A 25,379-nucleotide genomic window follows, 5' to 3' on the forward strand; every position below is an offset into this window, starting at 1 on the left:
CTCTAACTGTTGGATTGTGCTTACATCATTTCTGAATTTTCTATGAAAAGCAGCATGGAGGTAAAGCTTGAAATGGAATTACACTATCCATTTCCTTTCCACTAAACAGTCATTATTAGTTATTTGAGGGCATTTTGTTATTAATATAGCTGGAATTTTCCTTCAAAATGTTATACAAATTCAAAACATGCATAACAATAAATCAATAGAAGCTCACTTCCATTTTTTACTCTTCCAGATTAAGAAGCATACATTATGTGACTGCATGTGTTGTGTCTGCGTGTGTATGTGTGTGTTTCAGCTCTTGCGTACACACAAAGAGAAAGGGGAGTGGTGCTGTTTTAGTCATTAAGGAAATGAAGTGAGGGGTGAAATCTTCTGAGGGAGATAGATTTCTTTAGAGTCATGGTACATGCTCTATCACAGCGAGCCCAGCACACATACAGCGGCACATCAAATCTTTCTGCTCTGCTACTGATCCCCTCCTGCACCCTTCAATGGGAAAAATGTACTGGGATCATGTGCGATTCTTTATGTTTATACATTCCTAAGTTGATCAAATTGTGAATGTACAACTGAACAGCTCCGAGCATGCGATGTAAAATGACAAATGTAAATAAATAGTGTGAGAGCAAGATGGGACAAAACTGATAACATAAAACATTCAGAACATTGACAAATCTTAAAGAAATCAAGGCAGTTTTGTGACTAATATTTCACATGGACAGTCATAGGGAAATATCTTGTTTGCATATCTTGTACCAGTCAAGATATTACATGAGGATATGTTTAAGCTGATGGCGATAGTTACATGACATGACACACAGGGCATATGGATTTAAGCTTACATGTTTTTGAGCAGCTCGTACTGGACTGCCAACTGTTAAAGTACAATATATGACCTTAGAGAACCACTAGGTGTCGTACCAGAGCAGCAGAGTTGAAGTCCAACAGAGAAGGAGCCAAACCAAAAGCAGAAACTGTGGGGAGAGCAGGGCCTTGAGAATACTCGAACGAGCGGGGCCTTGAGGCTGCTCGGGCCACATATTGTTGAAGATCAGATTATCTCTATCTAGATGATGACGAAGCTGTAGCAGCAATCTCAGATACAGTGGCGCCCGACAGAGATTGGGTCTCAGCCACATATGCACAGAATGATATCAGGAAGTATAAAAGGATCTCACAAACAAGGTTTTTGGGGAAACTCCGTGCATGCTGCCATGTGTATGACTCAATGTTGTACAGATCAATAAATTACCATATGAGGCTGACCAAGACGAGTCCGACTACTCTTTTCTCCACAACATAATGGTGACCCCGACGTGATGTTTGGTTGTAGTAACACATGTGGAGCCTCTCAAACATCTCATAGAGCTCTCTGTATAGGGATATCCAGAGCAATGTGGACTCAGTGTGGTTTTGTCCATCTCTTTGTAGGAGGAAATTTCGGTTTATTCAATGGGGGGTAATCTGTAAGCAGCTAGACCAGCAGCAGCAACACAGAAAAGAAGCTCAGATTCCAGCACACACAAAGGTACAGTGACTGTGCTTTATGGTGGGAACACTATCACACCTTTTTATCTTCACACAGCCAACCTTTGTGCGTTTTATTCAGGATCAAAATATTGTGAATTTAAGCTTGAGTGTGCCTAAAGCAACAACAAATATGGGTTTAACATTTAAATAAAGGTTTTCTTTCATTTATGAGCAACTAAAACTCCTGGACAGCCTGGCTTCTTCAAATATGTAAGGATACTTTAATAGGTGAGCGATACAGAGGGGGTGGTGTAAGGGGTGGGGTAAATGGATGAGAGAAATAGAAAAAGGAAAAGGGGAGGGTAGAGAGAGGAATGAATGGAAATGGAAAGAGGAATAGATAGCATGAGAGAGAAAGGAAAGGTAGACGCCTCTTCCACATCACTGCCTTCAATTTAACCCAGGTGGTAAAGTTAGCAGATAACACTGATAGTTTCACCACGGCTTCGCATGAGGAATGATACACAAGAGACTCAGACACAAACAGATTTTCACCTCCTTCAGTATGAAACGGCAGAGGTGGGGGGTGTAGAGAAAGATGCCAGAATCCAAGGACATAAAGAGAAAAAAAAAAAAAGGAAAGAAGAAGAGCAGCTGGAGAGAAAAACATCCCTTCTGTGACTGTGTGTGTGCCTGTCAATTACACAGAGCTGAGATAGTTTATTAACCTCCCTGGCCTGTGGGTTGTCTCTGTACCACAGGTTAGAACCTAAAGGTAATTGATGAAGTAGACTATGTCACAAAGGCCACATCTGCACAGCACTGCAATACACAGGGATATTTTTTTTCTTTAACTACATCCGTAACAACTTTAAGGGCTGACACTGCCTGTAGGGGCTTACAACCAAATTCAGCTCTGAAGACTGAGACTCTTTACCTGCATTTATGCATTTCTATCATTGTTCATCTCCTTTGAAATGTGTACTTTGTTTTAGCTTCATTATAACTAATATTATTGATTATACAATCATTAAAGTACAGTTCAAGTAAAGCGTTCACTATTATGTTACATTTTGCTGTGTATCTGGCCTATTCTAAATACTTTTGCTTTGACAGTTTGCTCAACAATACGCTAAACCAAAAAAGGCTTTGTATTCCTCCTTACAATAGCATGTCATATCAGAATTGATGGAACATTTGCTTCAGCTCAAGAAGCATTTCACTTTAACTCAGTAACACCCAATGTTTAAAACTTCAGGCTGCCATCAAGTTTTCCATTTATCAGCGCCTCTGTACAACCCGTTGTGTGCAAAACATGTTACGTACTAAACAAATTACAGAGCTTTACATGCTCTTGGGATAAAATCATTAAAAAATATATTCCATATCACCATAAAGTAAATTCTGAAATATTCCATTTTCTAAAAGTCACCTTTAAAATTTGGAAACCAATGCTTGTTTTTTTTTCTGCTTATATAAAATTAGTTCTGGAGGGTCATTTTATATAATGTCATGAGCTTTAATAGGTTATTTTACAATAATAGAGGAGCATTGTTTTGTTCCTGTGGGTTACTGCGTGGGGCTCTGTGCACAAGGATTGTTTTGGCGCATCTTGCAGATGCTAAATCTGGTTTGGAACTGGAGACTTTGGATGTTGGATATGTTCCTAGAGTCATTCCAGAGCAATTTTTGTGGTGTGATGGGGCTGTTGCCATGGAATAGCGAGCTTGGCCTGCAGCAATGTTTAGATAGTTTTGGGACATGTCAAAGTGACTTCCATATGTTTCCCAGCAGAGCATCGCATTGTCTTAAAACGATCAATGTTATTCACCCCCGTCTGATCGATGCAGATTGTAACTTGTTGCTAAAGTTGCTTCTGCGCAACCTGAGAGGTATCTCATCTCTGCAGCGTTTCCTCATATTGTGTTGAAAAAAGAAGGACTGATGGTGTTGTAAAGGTAAGCCTATTCTCTTACTCGACAATCAACACTTCCATCATGCTCATTAGCAAAAAATCAAAGACTCTGAGGAGATGGTAGACAAATACTATGGTGGCCACAATATCCCGCTTTTGTTCGAGGCCACTGCGTTGATCGTTAAGGTGCGATCAAAGCGGCTTAATGATGAGCAGAGAAAGATAAATGAGGAATGGCACAAACCTTAATGAGTAACGGGAAATGAAGAATAACTACTCTCCAGTGGTTATATTCAGTTTATTCATATTCGATGCCATTGTGGGTCTGGGAGCTACAAAAGAGAGTGTGAGTGTGTGTGTGAATGGAAGTAATGGGCAGTGCAGCTGGCCTGCGCTCAGTTTAAATGCTGCCTGATTGTTTTAGCTCATCCTGGGTTTGATGATGGAGATGATGTTGTTGTTCGAACAAATATAAAGCGCAGCAAGTGCACATCTGTTGGGCGCTAACAGGTGTGGAGGAGACAAAATGCAGAGATGTTGTGAAAGACAAAGGAAGAAAGTGGAAGTGAGTTTTGGAAACCATCCCAGTATCAAGCAGAAGCCAGATTAAAAAGAAATCAGAGCCTATTTGCTGTCCTCTTGAAGATGATAGCCCTGTTTGTTGAGTAGATGTAAGAGAGTTGTGGTGTGAATGTGCATTAAATCAACTGTGTTTAAATCAGCTACAGATTGGGCAGAATCTTTTCAGACAAGCCAAAATAAGACAGAATAAGATAAAATTGGCTGGGAAGGGAAATTACACAACTTTTCCCTGGTAAGTTTTTTCTCTCCATAATCAGAGAATAAAAAAAAACATGGCAGCAGTACTCCCGTGGTACATGGGTGGGGGTGGGGGGGTTGAAAAAATGATCTGAACATATCGACTGCGTGATCTGGCAATATCTTGAAATACTATGTGATGACTCACAAAATCATTATGCTTTATATCTTATAGCTTATTGTTAGCTTTGATGTTAGCTGTAATGGGTTAGGGTCTCTTTTGATAAAAACGTCTGTCAAATGCAGAAACATAACATAACATAACTTCATTATGCATCTGGATCTTGAAGCATTTAACAAAACATAAGAAGCCTATTCAATTACATTGCTAGTTCACCTGTAAAACTTATCCCTGCAAATGATATCTCATGATGAGGGATTGGACTATGGTGATCATTTTGGTAAGGTGTAAAGCATCAGTTTGCCAAAAAACATAAATACTGCGCTGACACTGAAACAATAACAAATAATATAACAGGAATAGAAAAATGAAGAATAAACGAGTATTCAGGAACCACACATAAATTCTGTTCCACATGAATATTGATGTCTTTGTCAGGTAGACTGGCATTCATTTTCTTGGCCTTGTTCTCAGTTGTTGCCATGACTCATCATCAGGAGCCTCCAATCACCAGGCAAATTATCATGTAACATGAGGTGCTTGGCATTGACCATTTGCTGTTAAATGTGGGTGTGTAAAATAAAATGTGGCATTAGGGTAGGATTTATAATATCATACACCTGATATCATACACCTGCTTCAACAAACCCACTGTCATCTGGACAAAGCAGGCAGCACTGTGAGGATCATGTTCTTTGATTTCTCCAGTGCATTTAACACAATTCAGCCTGATCTGCTTCGTCTGAAACTCCAGAAGACTCAGATGGAGGCCTCAACAATCACCTGGATTAATGACTACCTGACAAACAGACCACAGTTTGTCAGACTGAAGAATTGTGTGTCTAACCAGGTGATCAGCAGCTCAGGAGCACCACAGGGGACTGTACTCTCACCATTCCTTTTCACTCTGTACACTTCAGACTTCCAGTACAAGTCAGACTCCTGTCATCTACAGAAATATTCAGATGACTCTGCAGTTGTCGGGTGTATTAGAGATGGACAAGAAGCTGAGTACAGAGAGCTGGTGGACCGCTTTGTGGCATGGTGTGGGAACAATCATCTCATCTTGAATGTTAACAAAACAAAGGAGATGATTGTAGATTTCAGGAGAAACAGGGTCAGATCAAACCCTGTTTACATCACGGGAGAAGAAGTGGAGGTGGTTGGAATATAAATACCTTGGTGTTCATCTGGACAACAGACTGGACTGGAGACACAACAGTGAAGCCATCTACAAGAAAGGACAGAGCAGACTGTACTTCTTGAGGAAGCTAAGGTCCTTCAAGGTTTGCAACAAGATGTTGCAGATCTTCTACAAGTCTGTTGTTGAGAGCGTCATTTCCTCTTGCGTCATCTGTTGGGGCAGCAGCATCAGAACCAGGGACCTAAAAAGACTCAACAACCTGATAAGGAAGGCTGGTTCTGTTCTGGGGACGACTGTGGAACCTCTGGAGACAATAATGCAAAGAAGGATTTTGCATAAAATCAAGAGAATTATGGACAACCCTGAACATCCTCTCCATGAGACTGTTATCGGAAAACAGAGTCTCTTCAGTCAAAGGCTTCTTCAGTTTGGATGCAAAACGGACCGCTACAGGAAATCTTTCCTGCCCACAGCCATCAGCATCTATAATAACTCCTTGATTTAATTGAGTTACATCAACATTTAATTTCCCTCTGGGATAAATAAAGTATTTTTGAATTGAATTGAATTGAATAGAATAAAGGGACCTTCCCTTTAAAGTGTACATGCCCAGTTTTATGAATAAAATGAATTGCCATTTTTAGTTTTAGCAACTCATTCACTGCTAATATGGATATATATGCACTGTTTTGCAATGGAATCCTCTGGTATAGAACTGCTTGGAGAAATTCCCAAGATGGCTGTAGACTTGCCTGCCTCCACTTGGACTTTACTTTGAATATCTGTGCATCCTTAATATAATTAACTGAATAAAAAGACCTAACAAGCCCTACAAGTTTGCAAGAAAAAAAAAAGTACAGTGAATGCAAAATAAGTAAGAAAAAAAAACAGTCTGAGTGCTGCTCGTTGGCCACACAGCAGCCTAACCCCAAAAGTGAAAGATGAATTTAATATCACCCACAAACTCCCTATTTCATCATCCACTTTCCCCAACATCCATCCATCCATCCATCCATCCATCCATGCCCCAGCAGGCCTCAGAGGAGATTATTCCTGCAACTCTGAGCTGTCACAACGGAGGACGCCCAGGCTTCATCCACAGCTGTTCAAAACTAAGACGTTTTAATTTCTTACTTTTTATCGTAGCCACACAGACCACTTTCAAACTACTTCCCTGTCGCACAGTTCCACTTACAAGCCGCCTAAATCTGCGCCAGTCCCACCCCAAAATCTTCACTGCCCAACAGTCCCTGGTTGACCTCCCCTCCCTGCAATCTGGCTAGAGCTCCAATCTTGGCTTGATGGGGTGCGTGGAATTAAAAACCAGGCAATTACAGTGAAAAAATTGAAATCTTGTGTTTTGTACGGGAGTGGTGTGCCGAGGAGGGGAGAGGATTAGGCTAAAGCTGGACTGGCGGTTGAATGGTGAATAAACCGAAGGGTCCCTGAAAGACGCCACTTGTTATTAGAGTGTGTAAACATTGCCAAGCTGCAGAGAAGCTGGTAAAAACACATTGGACATAAAGACGCTGCCTGTGGACATGTGGTATTATCCCATAGTACATTAACTGGCTGCTAAATACTTGGCTTGAGGATTCCAACTCTCCCCCTTTCTGCATCTCTTGCATCCCCCCCTTTGTAATCTTTTCTAGACAATGAGCGAGAGAAAGAAGAGATATACAGCAATGAAGAGGGAGTGCCGCAGAGATCTACAGTAGAAAGTCCGTTTGGAGTGTTGGTTTTATCTCTATGTCACATTGTGGGTTGGAACTGATCTTAACCCACATGAGAAGAGAGTTTGTTATAGGAAACTAAATATAATGTCCACAAAAAGACCTTCATATACTTTATGAGACAGTTAACTTTTCTTGAAAATTTCCATTAGATTTTCCATTGTGTCTCCACCCTCCATGGCTATTGAAATGAGTTTTAAAACAACAGATGGCACACTGACCTGAATCTGCAAATAATTTTTAACAGTCACTGATCTTCAGTTTATGCTCAGTTATCCATGTAAAAATGCCCATCACAATTTCCCTTTATTACCACATTTATAGTACTTTTCTAGGAATGAAACAGGTAAACTTTGGTGACTAAAACTCATCACAATCAACATCTCTTATCATCTTGTGTGATTCGGTCTCCATTGCACATTCTACAAAGAATTCTGCAAAAAGAGCAACTATGAGGATATCATTTCTCTTCTTTTCTGGAGTATTATTTCCACATTGGCCGATTCTATATGTATCTATTATGAGAAATTTACTTTGTGGGTGCATAAAAACCCAGTAATCTTATGTGTTGTCCATTGATGTTTTGGCCAACGACTACAGAGCAACTCATATATAAAAGCCTGCACGTGTTACATAAAGGCATCTACAGATTAAGAGATTTCAACAATCTCATAAGTCAAGAGCACCGTGTGATATTGACCTATTAAACGTGTATTACAGCATGTGTAAGTTGGATCATAGGCTGTGAAGTACACCTGTGAATCCCCAACTATTTTCTTTCTACTCAACACTCTACCTGCTACCTATAGCAACAGGAGGACACATGAAAACAAGCTTCTGCCGTTACAACTCAACTAGTGTTTGTTTTTTTTTCCCCAAATACCACATTTTTACCTTCATCTACTCCTATTTAGTTTTTCCCTTTCACAACAGTGTCTGTGATACAATCACCAGCCGGTCTTTTTATGATGTAGTCCCACTGGCTGCTGAATAGATTCTCACACTGTCACAACTTTGGTCCAGGCAATCTTTTGTTGCAAGTCCATTACAGCAGCCATCTCTGAACCTCTATCAGAGACATCAGATCATTCAGTATGTTTTGTGCAAAGTTAAGTCAAGGCACAGTCGTAGCTCCACAAAACTTTTGAATTGGAGTACCATTATTATCCTCAGGTTGCATGGAAGGGAAATCGATTTACTGACCAAAGTATGTTTCTGCGATGATGGGTGGCAAGACACAGCCTTTCAGCTTGATAGCAATGGGCCTTTTTTGGGTGGCCAATTACATCACAGACACAAACAACTAAAACAAATAATCTGGCTGCAAATTAACACAAAGTTGAGCAGTGAAATTGACAATTTTTCAGCTTTGTACATTCCATATATGCTGTGAGCTTTTAAATGCATGTTATCCCTTCTGATTATTCTCTTTTGTTTTCAGATTCTTCTTCTTCTGTTACTTCGAGGTTAAAGCTCGGACAGGAAGTATTCAATTCAATTCAATTCAAAAATACTTTATTTAGGGAAATTAAATGTTGATGTAACTCAATTAAATCAAGGAGTTATTATAGATGCTGATGGCTGTGGGCAGGAAAGATTTCCTGTAGCGGTCCGTTTTGCATCCAAACTGAAGAAGCCTTTGACTGAAGAGACTCTGTTTTCCGATAACAGTCTCATGGAGAGGATGTTCAGGGTTGTCCATAATTCTCTTGATTTTATGCAAAATCCTTCTTTGCATTATTGTCTCCAGAGGTTCCACAGTCGTCCCCAGAACAGAACCAGCCTTCCTTATCAGGTTGTTGAGTCTTTTTAGGTCCCTGGTTCTGATGCTGCTGCCCCAACAGATGACGCAAGAGGAAATGACGCTCTCAACAACAGACTTGTAGAAGATCTGTAACATCTTGTTGCAAACCTTGAAGGACCTTAGCTTCCTCAAGAAGTACAGTCTGCTCTGTCCTTTCTTGTAGATGGCTTCACTGTTGTGTCTCCAGTCCAGTCTGTTATCCAGATGAACACCAAGGTATGGAGCATGCACAAAACAGCGAGACGAATGGGAATTCCCTTCAATGTAAACAAGGAGTAACTTGACATACTTCATTATCTGGGCAGTTAGTCCATCTTTGAGAATTTTGAATTAGTATGATTTCAATTGGAGCAACATTTTAAAAGTACAGTTTGTATCCGACTAAAACAATAGACAGATTTTCTTTTTTTCTAAAGTAATGTGAACATAATAAATGTTCTGGATTCACAGACAGAAATACTGAAAATGGCTGTGGCGCTGGGTGTTAGCGACGAACCTTTGGGTTGTGTGGGTTGCAGTGCGAGGCCTTGGAGGATCAGGCTTGTGGCAATAATGCAGATACTCAACTAGATTTAGATGATTATTATTAAACTATTAAAAAAGAATACATGTAGGTCAATGCTTCTTCTGCATTCAAAACATTACAAGAGGAAGATACAGCAGGCAACAGTTATGTATGTGTTTCAGCAGGGGGGTGGGGGGGGGTGGTATGGAGAAAAACAGAGGTGGAAAGTTCAAAAGATTCAGCAGAATTAGCTTTTTTACCCTGTTGGTGCAGTGACACAACTGCCCACTGAGCCACACAGGCACTATTCTTCATTTACACACTTTTCTGATACATTGTAATTTCAGCTTTTCCAGTCCTTACCATGTGTCAGGGGGTGCTATTACAACAGCACAAGCCTGAGTAAACCTATAATATATTCTTAATATATTGCAACTTTATGTCATTACATCTCACCCCCACTCTGGTAAAGGAAACCATCTGGACGGTAAGATTATGCCTGTAATTATACAGCCAACAGGCACGTGCATTGTCTCTATACATCTCAAACACACACACACTTTCGCTCTCTCAGACACACACACATGCAGCAAGCGTCTGGCTCTGCAAGGCCATTATAGTAAACCACGTGAACGGTTTCTATTCACAGCTTTCCATTGTTCACACCAAGGTAAGTAGGGGAGCCTTCAGACTGTAATCACCTGCACACACACACACACATTGATGTGGAAATTAGAGGAAGGAGAAAGTGAGAAAATAAATATTAGAATGGGAAACAGCTGCTTGTTTGAGGACTGTGTGTGCATGTGTGGAGTGTCCATACATTTTTCTTATCAATTAGATTTGCTACATATACTTTCAAGAAATTAGACTTGCCACAAAAATGCCAAGTCTAAATCCTTTACTGCTGTAATCCATAGAAATACACTGTAACAAGTAACACATCTTAAACAATACTTTGGTTGCATATGCATGAGCAGGAGTGATTTCTGTGAAAGTGCAGATTTATGCTGTTCTTTGTCTTTTATTTGTTTGTTTATGCGCTACTGTGCAGTCATGGTGATTATCAAGAGAATTAGGGAACTGATGTAAGCACATGTTCATGGCTGGTATCATGGCATTTATACAGGTTCAGAAGGTTGAACCTGCCATTAAGTGACTTTTAGTTGCTTCCACAAGTTACAATAATGACAGAGGATGAACAGATAAACTTAAAACAAACATGTTAAGCTAGGTTTGAATAAGACTCCAAAAGTATCTTCTGAACATCTCAGAAATAATTAATTAGCAATTGTTTACTATAACTCGTCAGCCGTTAGTTAAATTGTTAATTGGCAACAGCTGACATATGTTCAGCTGAGGCTGAAGTTTTCAGAAGTAGGGAGGAGTTTACCTCTCTCTGAAAGACCACGTGGGCACCAGAGTTGGGTAACCTTTTTTTTCCCCCAAAAGTAAGATTACAGTTACATTACTTCGTTAATTTATCTTAAGACCTGTAAGAGTAATTTTGCATTAACAAATATTAACGCCCCTTTTCAAATAACATTTACCTTTGATTTACCACTAGCTGCTCTATCTCATGGCAAGTCTGTCTCAAAATGTATAATGTGAAACTTAGCAAGCTAATAAACAGGAATGACATGCAAAATCGCCTTCATAGAAACTACACTAACAGATACATTTACAAATAAACATAGAACCAAGTGTGTGGAGTTCAATGCATATTGCTTTTAGCTTAAGAGGTTACAGGGATTTCACCCATGATCCATGAAATATGGCAACTCCACAGTTGTTGGCAGCATTTCTGTTTGTTGTTTTTCCTCGAAAAAGCAGCAGCTTTAGCCAAGTTGAAAGCTAGCCGTAGTTGTTGTGGTGCTGCAGCTCCACTGAATCACCAGTGTTGGAGCAGTGCTTAGCATGCATATGCAGATGCTTCTTAAAATATGAAAAATAGTTCCACAATTCAGTACAACATTGTTCTCAGTCTGCAGAAGTCTTCAATGCCAACAGACACATATTATCACCCAGGCAAAACATAAATTTCACTGTCGGTGCTCTTCTCCTTTTCACCCACAAATTCAAAATAATACGAGAAGTATGAGCGTTCTTTCTGGCTAACACTGATGGGCACATGGTTCAACAATTTAAAAATCGTTGAAATATTCAGAGAAATCTGATGAATACTTGCAGGGACAAAGCCAACAATTAGTTTTGAATGTTCGTGATCTTCATACGTTCAGGCACCCACTGCATTTAAAACAGGCAATTCTGCAGGGAATCAGAAACATGGGCTTCAGGCAACATTAACACTGAATCATACAAACAGTTTTGGGCACAACACATGCTGCAATCCAAATGATGTCTATTTCAGAGAAAACTCTGTTTATCACAACAGACAGCATCAAACTATCTTCTCCACACATTACAACAGCATAGCTACGTAGTCAAAGTCCAGGTGCTAAAGAGACCCGTCTGCATCCAGGCTTGTCAACTAGTGAAAACTGAAATAAAACCAATAATGAAGGGGGAGACCACAAACTCCTGAACAGCTCACATCAAGTTGGAAAGGTAAAACATATCACTATCAAAATTGAAACTGTCCGTTTCCTTATTTCCCCAAATGTTTTTAAAAGAATGGGTGATGCAACACAGTTGTAAACATACCCCTGTCTGAACCTTTTTGTGTTACTGGCATCAAGATCAAAATGAGCACACATTCTTTAAATGACAATACCATTCCATCCATCCATTTTCAATTCTGCTTAATCAGACCCTGGACTGGTCGCCAGTCCATCACAGGGCCACACAGAGACAAACAAGACAAACAACCAGCCATATGCACACTCACTCCTAAGGTCAATTTCACCTAGGGTCACCAAATAACCTGACATGCATGTTTTTGGACAGTGGGAGGAAGCCGGAGTACCTGGAGAGAACCCAAACATACACAGCTAGAACATGCAAACTCCACACAGAAAGGCCCCAGCCGGGAGTTGAACCAGAAACCCTTTTGCTGTGAGGCGACGGTGCTAACCACCACACCACCGTGTAGCACGTAATTCATTTTCAACCATACAAAATCAGAAATAAACACTAAATAGTCATCCTGAGGATGATAAAATCTGATCCAGAAGGCATTCAGTGGTGAAAATGTTCAATGAGATTGACATAGAAATCATCAGTGATGATCATGATTCCACATCAGATCAAAAAATTCCACACTCAATTCATAGCCTGGTTGTAACTTTTTAATTCTTAACATTTTTTTGTGCAAGGCAAGAAATTGCAAAAAGGTTGTCCTCATTGTCACATAAAAATGCCTAACTACAGGAGCAGGATCCACAGTGTAGTCCTTGGGAGATGGAAATAATCTGTTTTTTGGAGTTTGGACAAAACACAGCAATGAGCAAGTCTTCTTCACTGTGTGTGTGTTGATTACCAAATCACAAGGATATCTACCAAATTTTTAATTTGAATCCAAAAACTGTCCTTCTGTCTTTAAAATGGCATTAATGTTAGGTTCCAGTGAATACATTTCAACAAGTCAATACAAAAATCTGAGATATAAACATGCAAGAACACTACAGAATTCTATAAAAATAAACATTTCTATCAGTCCATCAGTAAGAGTTGTGTAGATCTGGCCCTAAACCTCAGAAAATACAGACATGAACTGCCAACAGACTGTGTGCATATGAAAGATCTCCTATAGACTCGAATAAAGAAGGATCAGAAAAGGGTTATTGTGCATAATGTATTTCTAATAACTCCTGCAGGGATATGATCTTTTTTTTTTTTTGGCTATACCTACACTTTCATTTATTTAAAGCTTTAAAGTACCTGAGCATTACACATGGTAACAAATAACATCCTGCTAATGTTGTTTGTCTGTGAACATATCCATTCATGGAAGCACCTTGCACGTTTCAGAGAAAAGAGCCAACCAACCAAAACTAATGGGTCCATATTCACCGGAACACACCCTCAGCTGCCTCAACTGTCAACACAGAGGGTTCTGAAATTTCATCTGCAGGGAGAGCAGTTTTATCAGAACAAATACTGAGAGCGGACGATAAGGTACAGTCAAGCTCTCGTATCAGTGTGACAAGAGTCCACCGTAAATGGAGCAAGTTGTTTAATCAGTGCCAACCTGATGCCAGGAAATCAAGCATCGTGATGAAAAGCATCATGTGACAACAGAAAACACTGTTAAGACACAGTCGAGGATGTAATGGTTTGTAATGGAAGGAGACCCAAACATAGAAATAAAGAGATTTTGGTATAGCTGTGAGAAATAAAAATGATTCCTCCGAGTTGTCAGAAAGTCCTCTCCAGCTGAGATGTATAAGAATTTTACATTTTAAACTTTAGATTATTAGGAAATGAATTTACCATCTACTCACATGAATATTTACAGAAACAGACCTTTTAAGTAAGGCTACTCAAACTGAAAATGGATATAAATTTCCCAGCCTAGTGTTCCACTCATCAGTCAGCAGCTCCACACAGAGCTCAGAGCAGGAGCAGATGAGGAGGTTTGTGCTTAGAAAACATACAGAGGCCCTTCAATTGGATGTCGTATGGACACTGCATGACAGTAAGAGGAGGGACTGATCAACTGCCCTGTTTGTCCTGTTGCTAAAGTAACTCAAACCCCACATACGCAAGAAAAATGATTGATAGATGGACATGTTCAAACCATATAATTTACTTCCAGTGAAAGAGTTCAGTGTCGGTGTATTATGTCACATGACCTATGAGTGATATGGTGGAAATTAAAGATGAAGACTGAGGTGTGCAACTTACAATCTACCAGGAAACTGAAGCTTGTGGCTTCTCTCAGACAGCAATTAGCGTCTTCCTCACCATCAACCATAATCACACTTTCACAGTCTCAATCAATGTTTTTTGCCATTCCCATTCAAATTTTCAAATCCAAATGCTGGTTTTAGGTTTTTTATTAAGTTTTGAAAGATCAGTGAGTTTAACGTAGTCTGATTTGGCAGTTTGACGTCCTTGGCATGGGCAGCAAATTAATATTTTAAATAAAATTTAAAAATAAATATTGAAAATGAATCATAACAGCTTGTGACTGATTCATTTCATCCAACACTCTGTTCCTCTCAGCTGGAAATGATGCAATTCCTATTTAACCAGCTATCACTTGTTTGAAACTTATGTATCTGTCTGCATTAATTCCACTTTCAAGTTTTTCCATCCTCCCCTTTACTCCAAGCATCTCTCCCTGCCTGACATGTTTTTATTAGTTCAGTATGGTGTTCATTAGAAAAACATACAGGTAGCGTAACCTCTCCGCCCTCTCTCCTCTCTGTGGCTGTGAAAGGCAGCGGAGCGAGGTGGGCTGCTTTTTTTTCCTTTTTTTTAACAAGCAGAAAATTGTTTTGTGGTGTTTCACGGCTGACGAGTTATGGTAATCCAGGAGGAGCGCCGGTCTGGAAACTAATGAACTCAGAAAGAGAAAGAGGGAGAGAGATGAGGCAGCTGTGTATCACAGTACCAGTGGAAGACTTGTTCTTGTATCATTGATGCTTTATTTTACTCCTTCCCACAGATGGAAAGAACTCGCACTGTGCTTAATTAAAGTGTATTCATCTCTGTGATGATGTGTTACTCTGTGATCGCTTGACTGACTGACAGATTGCGGGGGCTTGATGTATGAAACAGTGCCTGGGAAGAGGCAGGTCAGAAACAGGTACGGGGAAGAAAAAAAAAACACCATTAACAACATATTATATTTGCATACTTGTGGTAAATTTCTCTTTAAGTAGTCTCAAAGTTGAATTACCCATGATTTTCATGTTGTTTAACAACATCACAAAAACAAGTTGTTTGTTCGTGTTCTGGTACGTCACCAACGCCGAATACTCCAATACGTGTTTGGCTTCATGTTGGCAGAACAATCAAACTAACAGTATATTCTTTGTTTTTCTAATTTAATGAGTAATCATATGTATTTGTTCAAAATACTTAAAAAAAACTCTGGAAAATTCTCATTTTGAAGCCTTAATGTTGGCATTCAGTCGTTTCTATCTTGGTCTTTCTGATGCATTTTTTAAAATGGTGAACAATCACAGTGAAACAATCACAAAATCCATGTCTGACACTTATTTGATCCACAAATATACTTGGAGGTTGGAGGGGATACACATGCGAGCTAACATTTCTGGAGTTCTTTCACTTATCTACTTTGCTGCCATTCATGACTGGTTTGGTTTTGGTAGTAATAGTACATTCATAGGTTTAGTGATGTTAAAATACACCCTTAAGGTTCTGCAAAAACAAAAAAAAATAAAAATTTTGGAACCTATATTTGGACACCACTACGCTTTTGACTCAGAATTTCATGAGTAGGAATCAATGTTTTGGAACTAGCTCAGTGTACTGCACTCGAAGCGCCTCTGCATCGGCTTCACGTTTTTGCAAAATCTTTGAAATATACATGTGGAAGAAGTATTTTAAATCAAAGATTTTCACAATGTGAAACATTTGGAGGTTGAGTCATTCTAAACAGACAATGTAGTCATTCTGACAGCATTCAGAATTTTTATTGACAAATCAAGTGTTCTTGGTCATTAGTGGAAGGTCAAAGGTAAAGCGTTAGGAATGGGGGGACAACCTGAATTTTAGATGCGTAGAAATGCGGACGTAGAAGATTTTGAAATGAGTCACAAACATCGAGGGTAAAACTCAAGGTTAACTGAAAAGAAAGACAATGTAAAAGGTGTCATTTGGAAGAGCCAAAACAAAGCATGCAGATAACAGAGGCGCAAAATGGCTAAATGAGGAATGCACTGCATTAAAATCTTTGACTTTGACCTCAGTGAAGTTGAATTAAGTATGCATTCGTACGCAGTCTGAGAACTGGGGCTCTGGTGCAATGTTGCACACGGTGGAGCCAACATAGATCTCAAAGATATTTTACTGACACAGTACTCCCCACAATCTACAACAAGACCAAACCCAAAGTCATGGAATAAGTTAAGAAAGTAGGTAGAATAGAATAGAATAGAATAGAATAGAATAGAATAGAATAGAATAGAAAAATACTTTATTCATCCCCCAATGGGGGAAATTCAAATTTGTCAAGTAGCTCAACATTTTTTTAATATTTACAATGATTTAAATATTGATTTAAATCAGGTAGGATACCTCTAAAATAGTTTTATTCATAAAATCTGGAATTAGAGTGTTTACTTTTGCAAACACTTTGCTTTGAAAGTACCAAGTATTCCCATGTTGAGAAATAAAAAGAATAAGAAAAAAAGATAATCATTTTAGAGTCATGTCACAGCTCTCTGAATCCTAATCGAATCAAACAGCGAGGAAGACATGACAAGACAGACAAAAGATGGTGTATAAAACAAAGAAATGGCTGGCACATATAGAAGGTTAAAGAGTGCAGCATTTACATTCATATGATAAATGACATTATGATTGTGCTTCAGTTGTTATGTGATTTTTTTTTCCTGAGCTAACCCCTCCTTTACCATCAGTTCCCATCCTCCTCCAATTAGAGAAAACATATTTTCCATTTGAAGGCCTTAAACATGATCAAAGGATCAGCTTAATATAATCAGTTCGAAATCCATTTATTACCGTCTCCCTCCACCCCCCTCAGTCCCCTTTCCCTTCACCACTCACTTTTTTCATTTTTTTCCCCATTCTTCCTCCATCTTTGCCTCACCCTTTTCTCTCCTTTTCCTTTATACCCTCCCTAACTGTAGCTTTTATATTCTCCACTCAGACCATCCCTGCCCTACCTCCCCCACTGCCGCTTCATTTCATCAGCTTGTGTGTGTTGGGTATGTGTGAGTGTCTTTGCCCTCAGCTCTATCTAGACTGAAACAGGTGCTATATAATAGTAAATTAATTAGACGGAGAAGATGCGCCGTATTCACCGCAAAGCCCCTTGTGGCCTGCCAAGGTCTCACACACATGCTGCTCACTGACAAATACACACACGTGCTGGAGAGCACACAGCCACCGGGAAAAAAGCCATCTGGGCAAAGCAAAATCCCATGGGAGAGTGTGTACATATGTAAGTGTGTGTGTGTGTGTGTGTGTGTGTGTGTGTGTGTGTGTGTGTGTCTGAGACAGAATCTGAGTGGTTGGCTGTGAAGTTGACTGCAGTTACGGTTTTACATGACAATTAACCCCATTAGCCTCTGTGTCCCTATGTTTGTGTACATATTCTGCCAACATATGGAAGTGGCTTTATGCAGTCATATTACCAGAGAAAAGTTTCAGCTTCATCTCAAAAATAAAGACTGATTTTGACTAATAATTTAGAAACCAACTTTGCAATTCCATGAAAACTTGTGCCCAGTCTCAACTTTTCTCTCAACCCGTTTTCACTCCCGACTCATTACATACTAACAGCTGGTCAGGAGCACGCTGCATTTGTTTCAAACGCCAAGGGTACCTTAAAAATCCTCACTTTTAAGCATGCAGGGCTTCCTTACTGGTAATGTAACAGTGTCAGGACTATCGAAGCTTTCCACAAAAAAAATTGTACTTCATTTTTTTATTTTGACACCTAACCATCATGTATTTGAGAACTTAAAGGATAAGACCGTTTTTTTGACATTGGGCCCTTGATTTCACATTATAACATGATGTTCTACTCACCCCTGCTTGTTGTTGGTCATTTGGAGCTGTTCCGAAGATATTCGCGAGGCGTCTGGCTGCTCTCTTGAGATATTCGGCCATGAAACGGTTTCCTATGGGCAAGCTTATACAGGCACAAACTATGCTGTTTATAATTTATTAATTACTCTACACTAGCACTGATAACGTGGAGGTGCGTCGCTTACTTAAAAAAATCCGGGTTACTAATTTTGAATTTTAGCCGAATGAATAAATAGGCAGCAGGTCTGTGGGCTGTCTGTGGCAGAAACACGACGATGACGTCAGTAACACCCACTTTACGACAAAAAAATAAAAATTACAATAACCCGGATTTTTTTAAGTAAGCGACGCACCTCCGCGTTATCAGTGCTAGTGTAGAGTAATTAATAAATTATAAACAGCATAGTTTGTGCCTGTATGAGCTTGCCCATAGGAAACCGTTTCATGGCCGAATATCTCAAGAGAGCAGCCAGACGCCTCGCGAATATCTTCGGAACAGCTCCAAATGACAAACAACAAGCAGGGGTGAGTAGAACATCATGCTATAATGTGAAATCAAGGCCCCAATGTCAAAAAAACGGTCTTATCCTTTAACTAAGTACTTTTATATATACAGTATATCCTTAACCTAATACTTAATACCTATTACTTATTGCATAATGGAGTAGTGTATTAATATAGCGAATTAATGCAGCTGACGTGTCACTAATTAAACAATAACTGGCAGTATGCAGCTGTAGAGCAGTTCCCTGACAAAAAGACTGACATTTCATTCACACAAAATGCATTCGTTCCAGAAACCCTTTAAAGTTTCAAGACACCTGTGTTTTGCTTTTGGTGTATTCTTGGCACAGGACTTTCCTAAACCTAAGCAAGCACTTTAGGTGCCTAAGCCCAATCAAATGATCTAAAAAGGGAACAGCTAATTGGATTTATAACGTTTTATAGCATAACAAAATGATTCTATTGAAAACCCAAAATAAAAGCAAAATGCTCAAAAACACAAACTGTACATCCAGTTTATTCCAAACTATTTTGTCACTGCAATGAATCAATGATTATATTAATATTAAAAAATATATATAATTTTATTCATGGTCATAATTAGACATTTTAATATTCTAATATGCAGTAACTCTTGATTTTCAGCAAAATCCAGGCTAACTCTTGTGAATTCAAGCTAAATACTGCACATTTGTCCACAGGCATTTCTTAGGTCTTTGCATTTAGAGTGTTTGATACAAAGAAAATAATCAAAAAGTAATAACAGGTCAACAAATGGTGTGCGTGTCCAGTGGAGTGCACATACGGATCATGTTGATGTCAGAGAAGATGAGAGAGCTGTCAATCATTATTGTACTGTCGGCTTCAAATGATCTCTTTTAAGTTAGTTCATCAATGAGAGAGGAAGACTGAGGGAGACTTTGTCAGTGTAAAAGGTGTTACAACCTCAATATCTGTGCAGGTATTTTAAAGTGACTGTTTGACACACACTTATAGCCCATAGCATGGCTATCTGTTTGAAAATTAAACTGGCTTTGGTGTGTGCAGAGCTTCATTGGACTACACGACTGTATTGGCAATAATAAATAAATAAATCTACAAATGCAGGCACACTCAATAACAAAACATTACTGAATGCTAGAAGAGCAGCACTGAGCTGCTCTGACAGCCAAGTCTGAAATCAGCAGAGACAGACAGACAGAGATGTGAGAGACAAAGCTTAGAAAGTGACAGTTGAGTGTTTGATTGACAGGACCGTCCTTTGAATTTGGGTGTAATTACTGAGGGGGGTTTGGGGTGAGGGAATACAGGAATACAATGGAGACTTCAGGGAGGAGGGGGAGGAATCTGGGGTTGAAAAGATATGGGTTTTTAAAGGGTGATGCCAATTGTATTGGGCTGAGGTTGGCAGGAGTCCATATTTGGTATCATGGAATTCGACCACTTTTGTGTCATTAATATGAATGAGCTGTTAATTTAATTCCTGTGGAATTGGACTTTTTTGTCTCTTTTTATTGGATGAATCAAACCAAAATGTCTCGTAAAAAAATCCTCTTCTTGGTAGATGAAAACAAGAGGTGTGGATGGTTAAAGAGTACAAGAGTCCTACATGAGCAAAGAAAAGACTCAGAGCAGACCCACAATTTTTTCTGTGCTGATACAATGAGCCAGCAAAATAATGTAATCAAAATGTATATACATATATATATATTCAAATCTGAGACTCCAGCATCTTCCTTTGGGGCTGTGTGAAGGTGCACAGAGTGGACTTACTTGTGCTTTATGTAACTGATGGGAAACAATGTGTATTTTTCTGATTTATTCTGCAACTGACTGCATTCCATCTTTCACTTTCTGAATAAACTCAGAGTTATTGAGCGAGTCTGAGTGCTAAGTTGCAAATGTTAGCTTTAGTATTTTTTAAGTGAAAGCATAGAGTGAGTGAAAACAAATGTGAACTGGTCTGGGTCTCCTGGTTTTTATACCTTGTCAACTCCACTGGCTTCCCTATGAGGACTTTTACTCTCTCAAGAAAAACAAAACAGTGCTGCATGTTTTTTGTGACAGTTTCACAAATAGCAGTCAAAATAGGTGCCTACATAGAATCCACTTTATGATGCGACTAATTTTAGTTGGTGTGATTGTTGAAAGGAGCAACTGCAAAGCGCTTTGACAAGATGAGACACTGCTGTGTTATTGTACTCAGTAAAAGACTTTCATGGCATTTTTTGGCATTAGAGCAGATCAATATTTACCAATGAATCAGTTAATTAAAAGCATATTCTAATTCTAATATGTCTAATCTAATGGTCTGGAGTGCAAGCCATAAACTGGTCCGACTACAAGTGCCTTCCCCATATTTCCTTGATTTTTTTAGTGCTGATATGCACTAAGTACTTAAAAAGAAAGGTTAATTTAATACCCTCATATTTTATATCACAGCAAATGCAGTCTTTCCAAATATCTGCAATATAAGCTCATTTAAAATACTGTCTAACACGTTAATGCTTTATCAACGGGTTGAGTTTGACAAATGACCTGTCAAACAAGTTATGGACTGTTACAAACATTCCTTTGAAATCGCTGAGCTGGTAGGTTATAGGGTCAACACGGGTGAGAGCGTTTTACAGAGATGTGAGATTATCACCGTCAAGACTTCTACTGCTACTGTTACCACCCAAACACAATGCAACAGCTAACAGCTTGCTAAAAGGATTAACTGTGCATTTCACTTTTTTTTTCCAGATACACACTGAAGCATATTCACACACACACAGCTCCCTGGCAGAGTCTCGTCCATGTGTCACACAGATTTAGAGATTAATCAAACAGAAAAGCACCAGAGGGAAAAGACTGGAGGGAGAGAGAGAGGAGGGCCAAGCGCAAGGCTCCCAGCTAGGCAGCTTGAGGGGCCTCAGGAGGACCCCAACATTGGCTCTCAGGGGCCCTTGAGGAGCCTGCTCGACAAATATTGAGATTGGAACTCCAGAACGGCGAAGGCGTTGAAATGTGTGCGTGTTTGTTGTGTATATGTGTGTGTCTGGCCCTGAAGCAGATGGTCAGGGATGTTCGTTTAAGACAGACGATTGATTTTAGGAAACAGATATCCAGCCTTGTTAAGCAGAAAGCACCTCTGGGACCTGGTGAGGGAGAGAGGGAGGGGAGACGGTGGATGAAGAGACAGAGTGCTTGTCTAACCTCTGCCACTGCCAACTGTAGAGAGATGGAGGGAGCCGGCAAACGAGGAAAGAATAAACACATGAGAGAGAGGAAAAATTGTGCCTATTGAACTTCACTACTGCTGCTGGAAAGAGGGAGGAGAGGAGAGGAGAAGAGAGGAGAGGGGGGACAGGAGGAGAGGATAATGGGGTTAATGCCAGCAGACAAGCAGCAGCGGTGCTGGGGTTAATAACACACACACTTACTCTCTGGTGGGAAGCCTGTATTTGATCCGCGAGTAATACATTAAATGTGTATGAGCACACACTGATGTAGTGTGTGAAGAATCTTTATGTATGTTTAGAGACTTGATTCGAGGCTGTGCTTACATAACTAAAACACAAAGCAGATGAAAATCAGAAATAATTTAATACACGCTACATAAATGTGGTTCATGCTAATCTAATTATCTAATATTGTTAGAAAACCTTACAGAAACACAAATATACACTGTGTCATCTCACAAAAAAATGATCTGGGTGGTGTTATGCTATCTATTTTTTTCTTGCATGAGCTCAGTAATTCCTACAAATGTGTACTTGCAGTGTTAGAAAAGGCTAAATGATACTTTAAAGTTGAGTAACTGCGGCAGGAAAGTGTATATGCCAGCACTCATGGTAACGAAGCAGCGCTTCACCCAGTGTTACAGGATGGCTTCAACATGGAACACAGAAGCTTTAGAAAAAACTGTTTTTTTTTTCCCTGCCATATCATCATGAAGATATTTGTATACAATGACTGATAAGTCACTGTATGTTTGGTGTGGAGGATATACTGATGACAGCGAAACACTGCCAACAATTAAGTGGATTCAGTGTGAAGTAGTTGTAAAAAACATTCCATTCTATTTAGAAATCTTTGTTTACCTAGTACACAAATGGATACTATACATTGTAACATCACAATGGCTTCATAATTACTCTGGCTTTCAGAAAATGCAAGTAGTAAGCCGTTTCAGAAACACAAACACTGTCCATACAACGGTGAACCTAAACCACGATCCACATCCCTACTTTTGTTTTGACCATTTAAAATGGATTTTTATCACTCATTTTTTTACCATTCAACCAAATCTCCATAGAAGTAACATTTGCTACAGTACAGTATTGTTTTTACATGTTTTTACTTCTAATCAATCATATTCTTTGTCATTTTTAACTATTTTCAAAGCGCTAGATTTGGACAAAAGAAATGCGTTTCTGGAGCACGTGTTTTAGCCTACGTGTATATTCATTTTGTATTCAAACCATGTGCTTTAACCTTTAGGATGAGCGGTGATGTGAGCTGGATAGCAGATGACACAGTTCTCCACACTCTCTTCTAAAGGTCTCTGTCCTCTCATCTGGTATTACACATTATTTCGGATTTTCCTCTCTGTACTTATCACAGATGAGACAGTGCCGTGGCGGTCCACAGCAAAGAGAAGATTGGTATATTATTTTTTTTTCCTTCCATGTATGCAAAGGTGCGACCTGTTAGTGGAAAATTAAGCCTCTATCCCTTCCTGCTTCCATTTAATTGGCTAAAATGATAGCCTTTCATCAATACTGCCTAAAAATGCTTGGCACCACCGCTATTTTTTCTACTCACCCACCTCCCCTTTCCCACCCTGTCTTTTTTTTTTTTTTTTTACTCCTTTATTCAATCAAATCACGGTCAGTTCAGATCTCCACTGAGGCCACATTGCAGCCAATTCTTTGTGTTTCAACATTAAGAAATTAGGATGGAGACTTCACCACAGAGAGGAAGAGAGGAGAGGTCTCATTAGTCCACAGATCACACAGACGAAGATTATCACTCTGCATACAACAGTTGGAGATTTAAATGACATTAAAGGACATTAAATGGAGCGCCTGTCATTTTGATATGATACCTCTATCTGAGGAAAAAGACAAAATCCAGCTGGGAGCTTTCACCTTTTAAATATTACAGTACAGCTATGTGATAGCAACATCACAGAAACAAATTATAGCCACACAAAAGCTGACTGTGCTCATTATTTGAAAGAAAATACATACTAAGAGTATTTTTGCATCTCTACAGTATTAGTGTGTTGCTATACAAGCTGCATAATAATTACTCCTGAGATCATTGTAGACTATTTCACCTGAATAAGAGTACAAATCATTATCTTTTACTTTTTTACATGTAAAAAAAAATTAAATAAAAAAAATCCAACAGAACATCATTGGATGGCCTTTGAAGACAAAGTTAAGTCTGTTTTTCTATATATCATGCAAAAAATTCAAATTCCCATCACAATATTCAGCCACACTAAAAGCCAGCACATTCACGTATAATTTCTAATGAGTACATTTCTTCTCTGTGTGTGTCCCTGCATGTTTTAGGCCACAATCATTTGTCATTTCAGGAGCCCTTTTTTAGACATTTGCAGTACAGAAACGATCCATTATCCAAACTGACTATCTTTTCTCCTGTCTAAAGTGTCTGCACGAAACAGACCAGCAGGGGATTCACGCACACAAAAACACATTACAGCCAACTGAAACACACATGTCTGCAGTTGAGAGTGACAGATTTAAGGATGGCTGCTCTGATGCCGAAACGACACTTCTTCACATTAGCCGAATAAAATCCTTTTCTATGAGCACGGAGGTGCTGATGTTGATTTGTTTCTAGAGGCCATAAAACCCTGTGTTAATTTTCTGTAAGACACTGCATTGCAGGATAAATGAGGGTGGTGTAATAGAGTGTGATTAATCACATTACACTGACATGGTTTGGTGACATGGATATACACACAGGTTATAATTCTAACTCATAACTGTCAACAGTAAAGTGGATCCATATGAGTTATTAGCCTGGCTTCAAAAGGCCAGAACCCCAATGAAATACAAACTAAATTTGTCAAAACTATTAAATATCAACTTAATCTAATAGTTTTGATCATGGAAATCGTAAACTTGACATAAAGACGTTATATTTTAGCAAAGGAGATATTTTAATTCAGCCAATATAAAACTAATTTTCTATCAGAAATTGAGCATAAGGAGGTGTAGCCATCAACCATATTCTTATTTATGTTCTAAAACTGCTAGAAAACTTGTATTTTCACTATAAAACAACAATCCAATACAAATCTCAGTCATTCATTCCAAATATGGACAATATTTCAGATGAAGTCACCTTTAAAGGTTTTTGTTTAAATTAGTTTTACTTATTTATTCTATTTTTCTATTAACATTATATATTCATTTGTCCACTTCCAAGCTGGGCTCATGGTTCACGGACACCAACCTACCATAACACTGCAGAGCACAGCAGAGAAAGGACTCAAGTCTAGTGCTGTGATGCCACCTATTGGAGCCCCAGCTGCCATGATAACAGTATCAGACAGAGAAGAGAGCTTTTCAAAGCAAAAATCAAACTACTACAGATGCAAAGAAAAAGCAGCCAAACATCATGCTGCTCAATAGAAAAGAGAATCATGGACCTGTAATTACTAAGTGTAGCCTTACAAATAGAAAGG

At 39.1% G+C, this 25,379-nt stretch overlaps 1 protein-coding gene across 2 annotated transcripts in view; it reads left to right on the forward strand.

The window, feature by feature from the left end:
* Positions 1–25,379, forward strand: part of dnajc19 (DnaJ (Hsp40) homolog, subfamily C, member 19) — a 472,642-nt gene that overhangs the window by 415,729 nt on the left and 31,534 nt on the right. The window contains exon 1 of one of the 2 annotated variants that reach the window (XM_075485942.1): positions 8,286–8,289. The exons of the other annotated variant lie outside the window; for it this stretch is intronic. Within the exon in view, the coding sequence (XP_075342057.1) occupies positions 8,288–8,289 (2 nt within the window). The 5' untranslated portion in view covers positions 8,286–8,287. Of the gene's footprint in view, positions 1–8,285; positions 8,290–25,379 lie in introns of those variants that run through there. 2 annotated transcript variants of the gene reach the window in all.

Source organism: Odontesthes bonariensis, chromosome 15 (genome assembly GCF_027942865.1).
Source record: "Odontesthes bonariensis isolate fOdoBon6 chromosome 15, fOdoBon6.hap1, whole genome shotgun sequence".
In the NCBI taxonomy this organism is placed as follows: Eukaryota; Metazoa; Chordata; class Actinopteri; order Atheriniformes; family Atherinopsidae; genus Odontesthes; species Odontesthes bonariensis.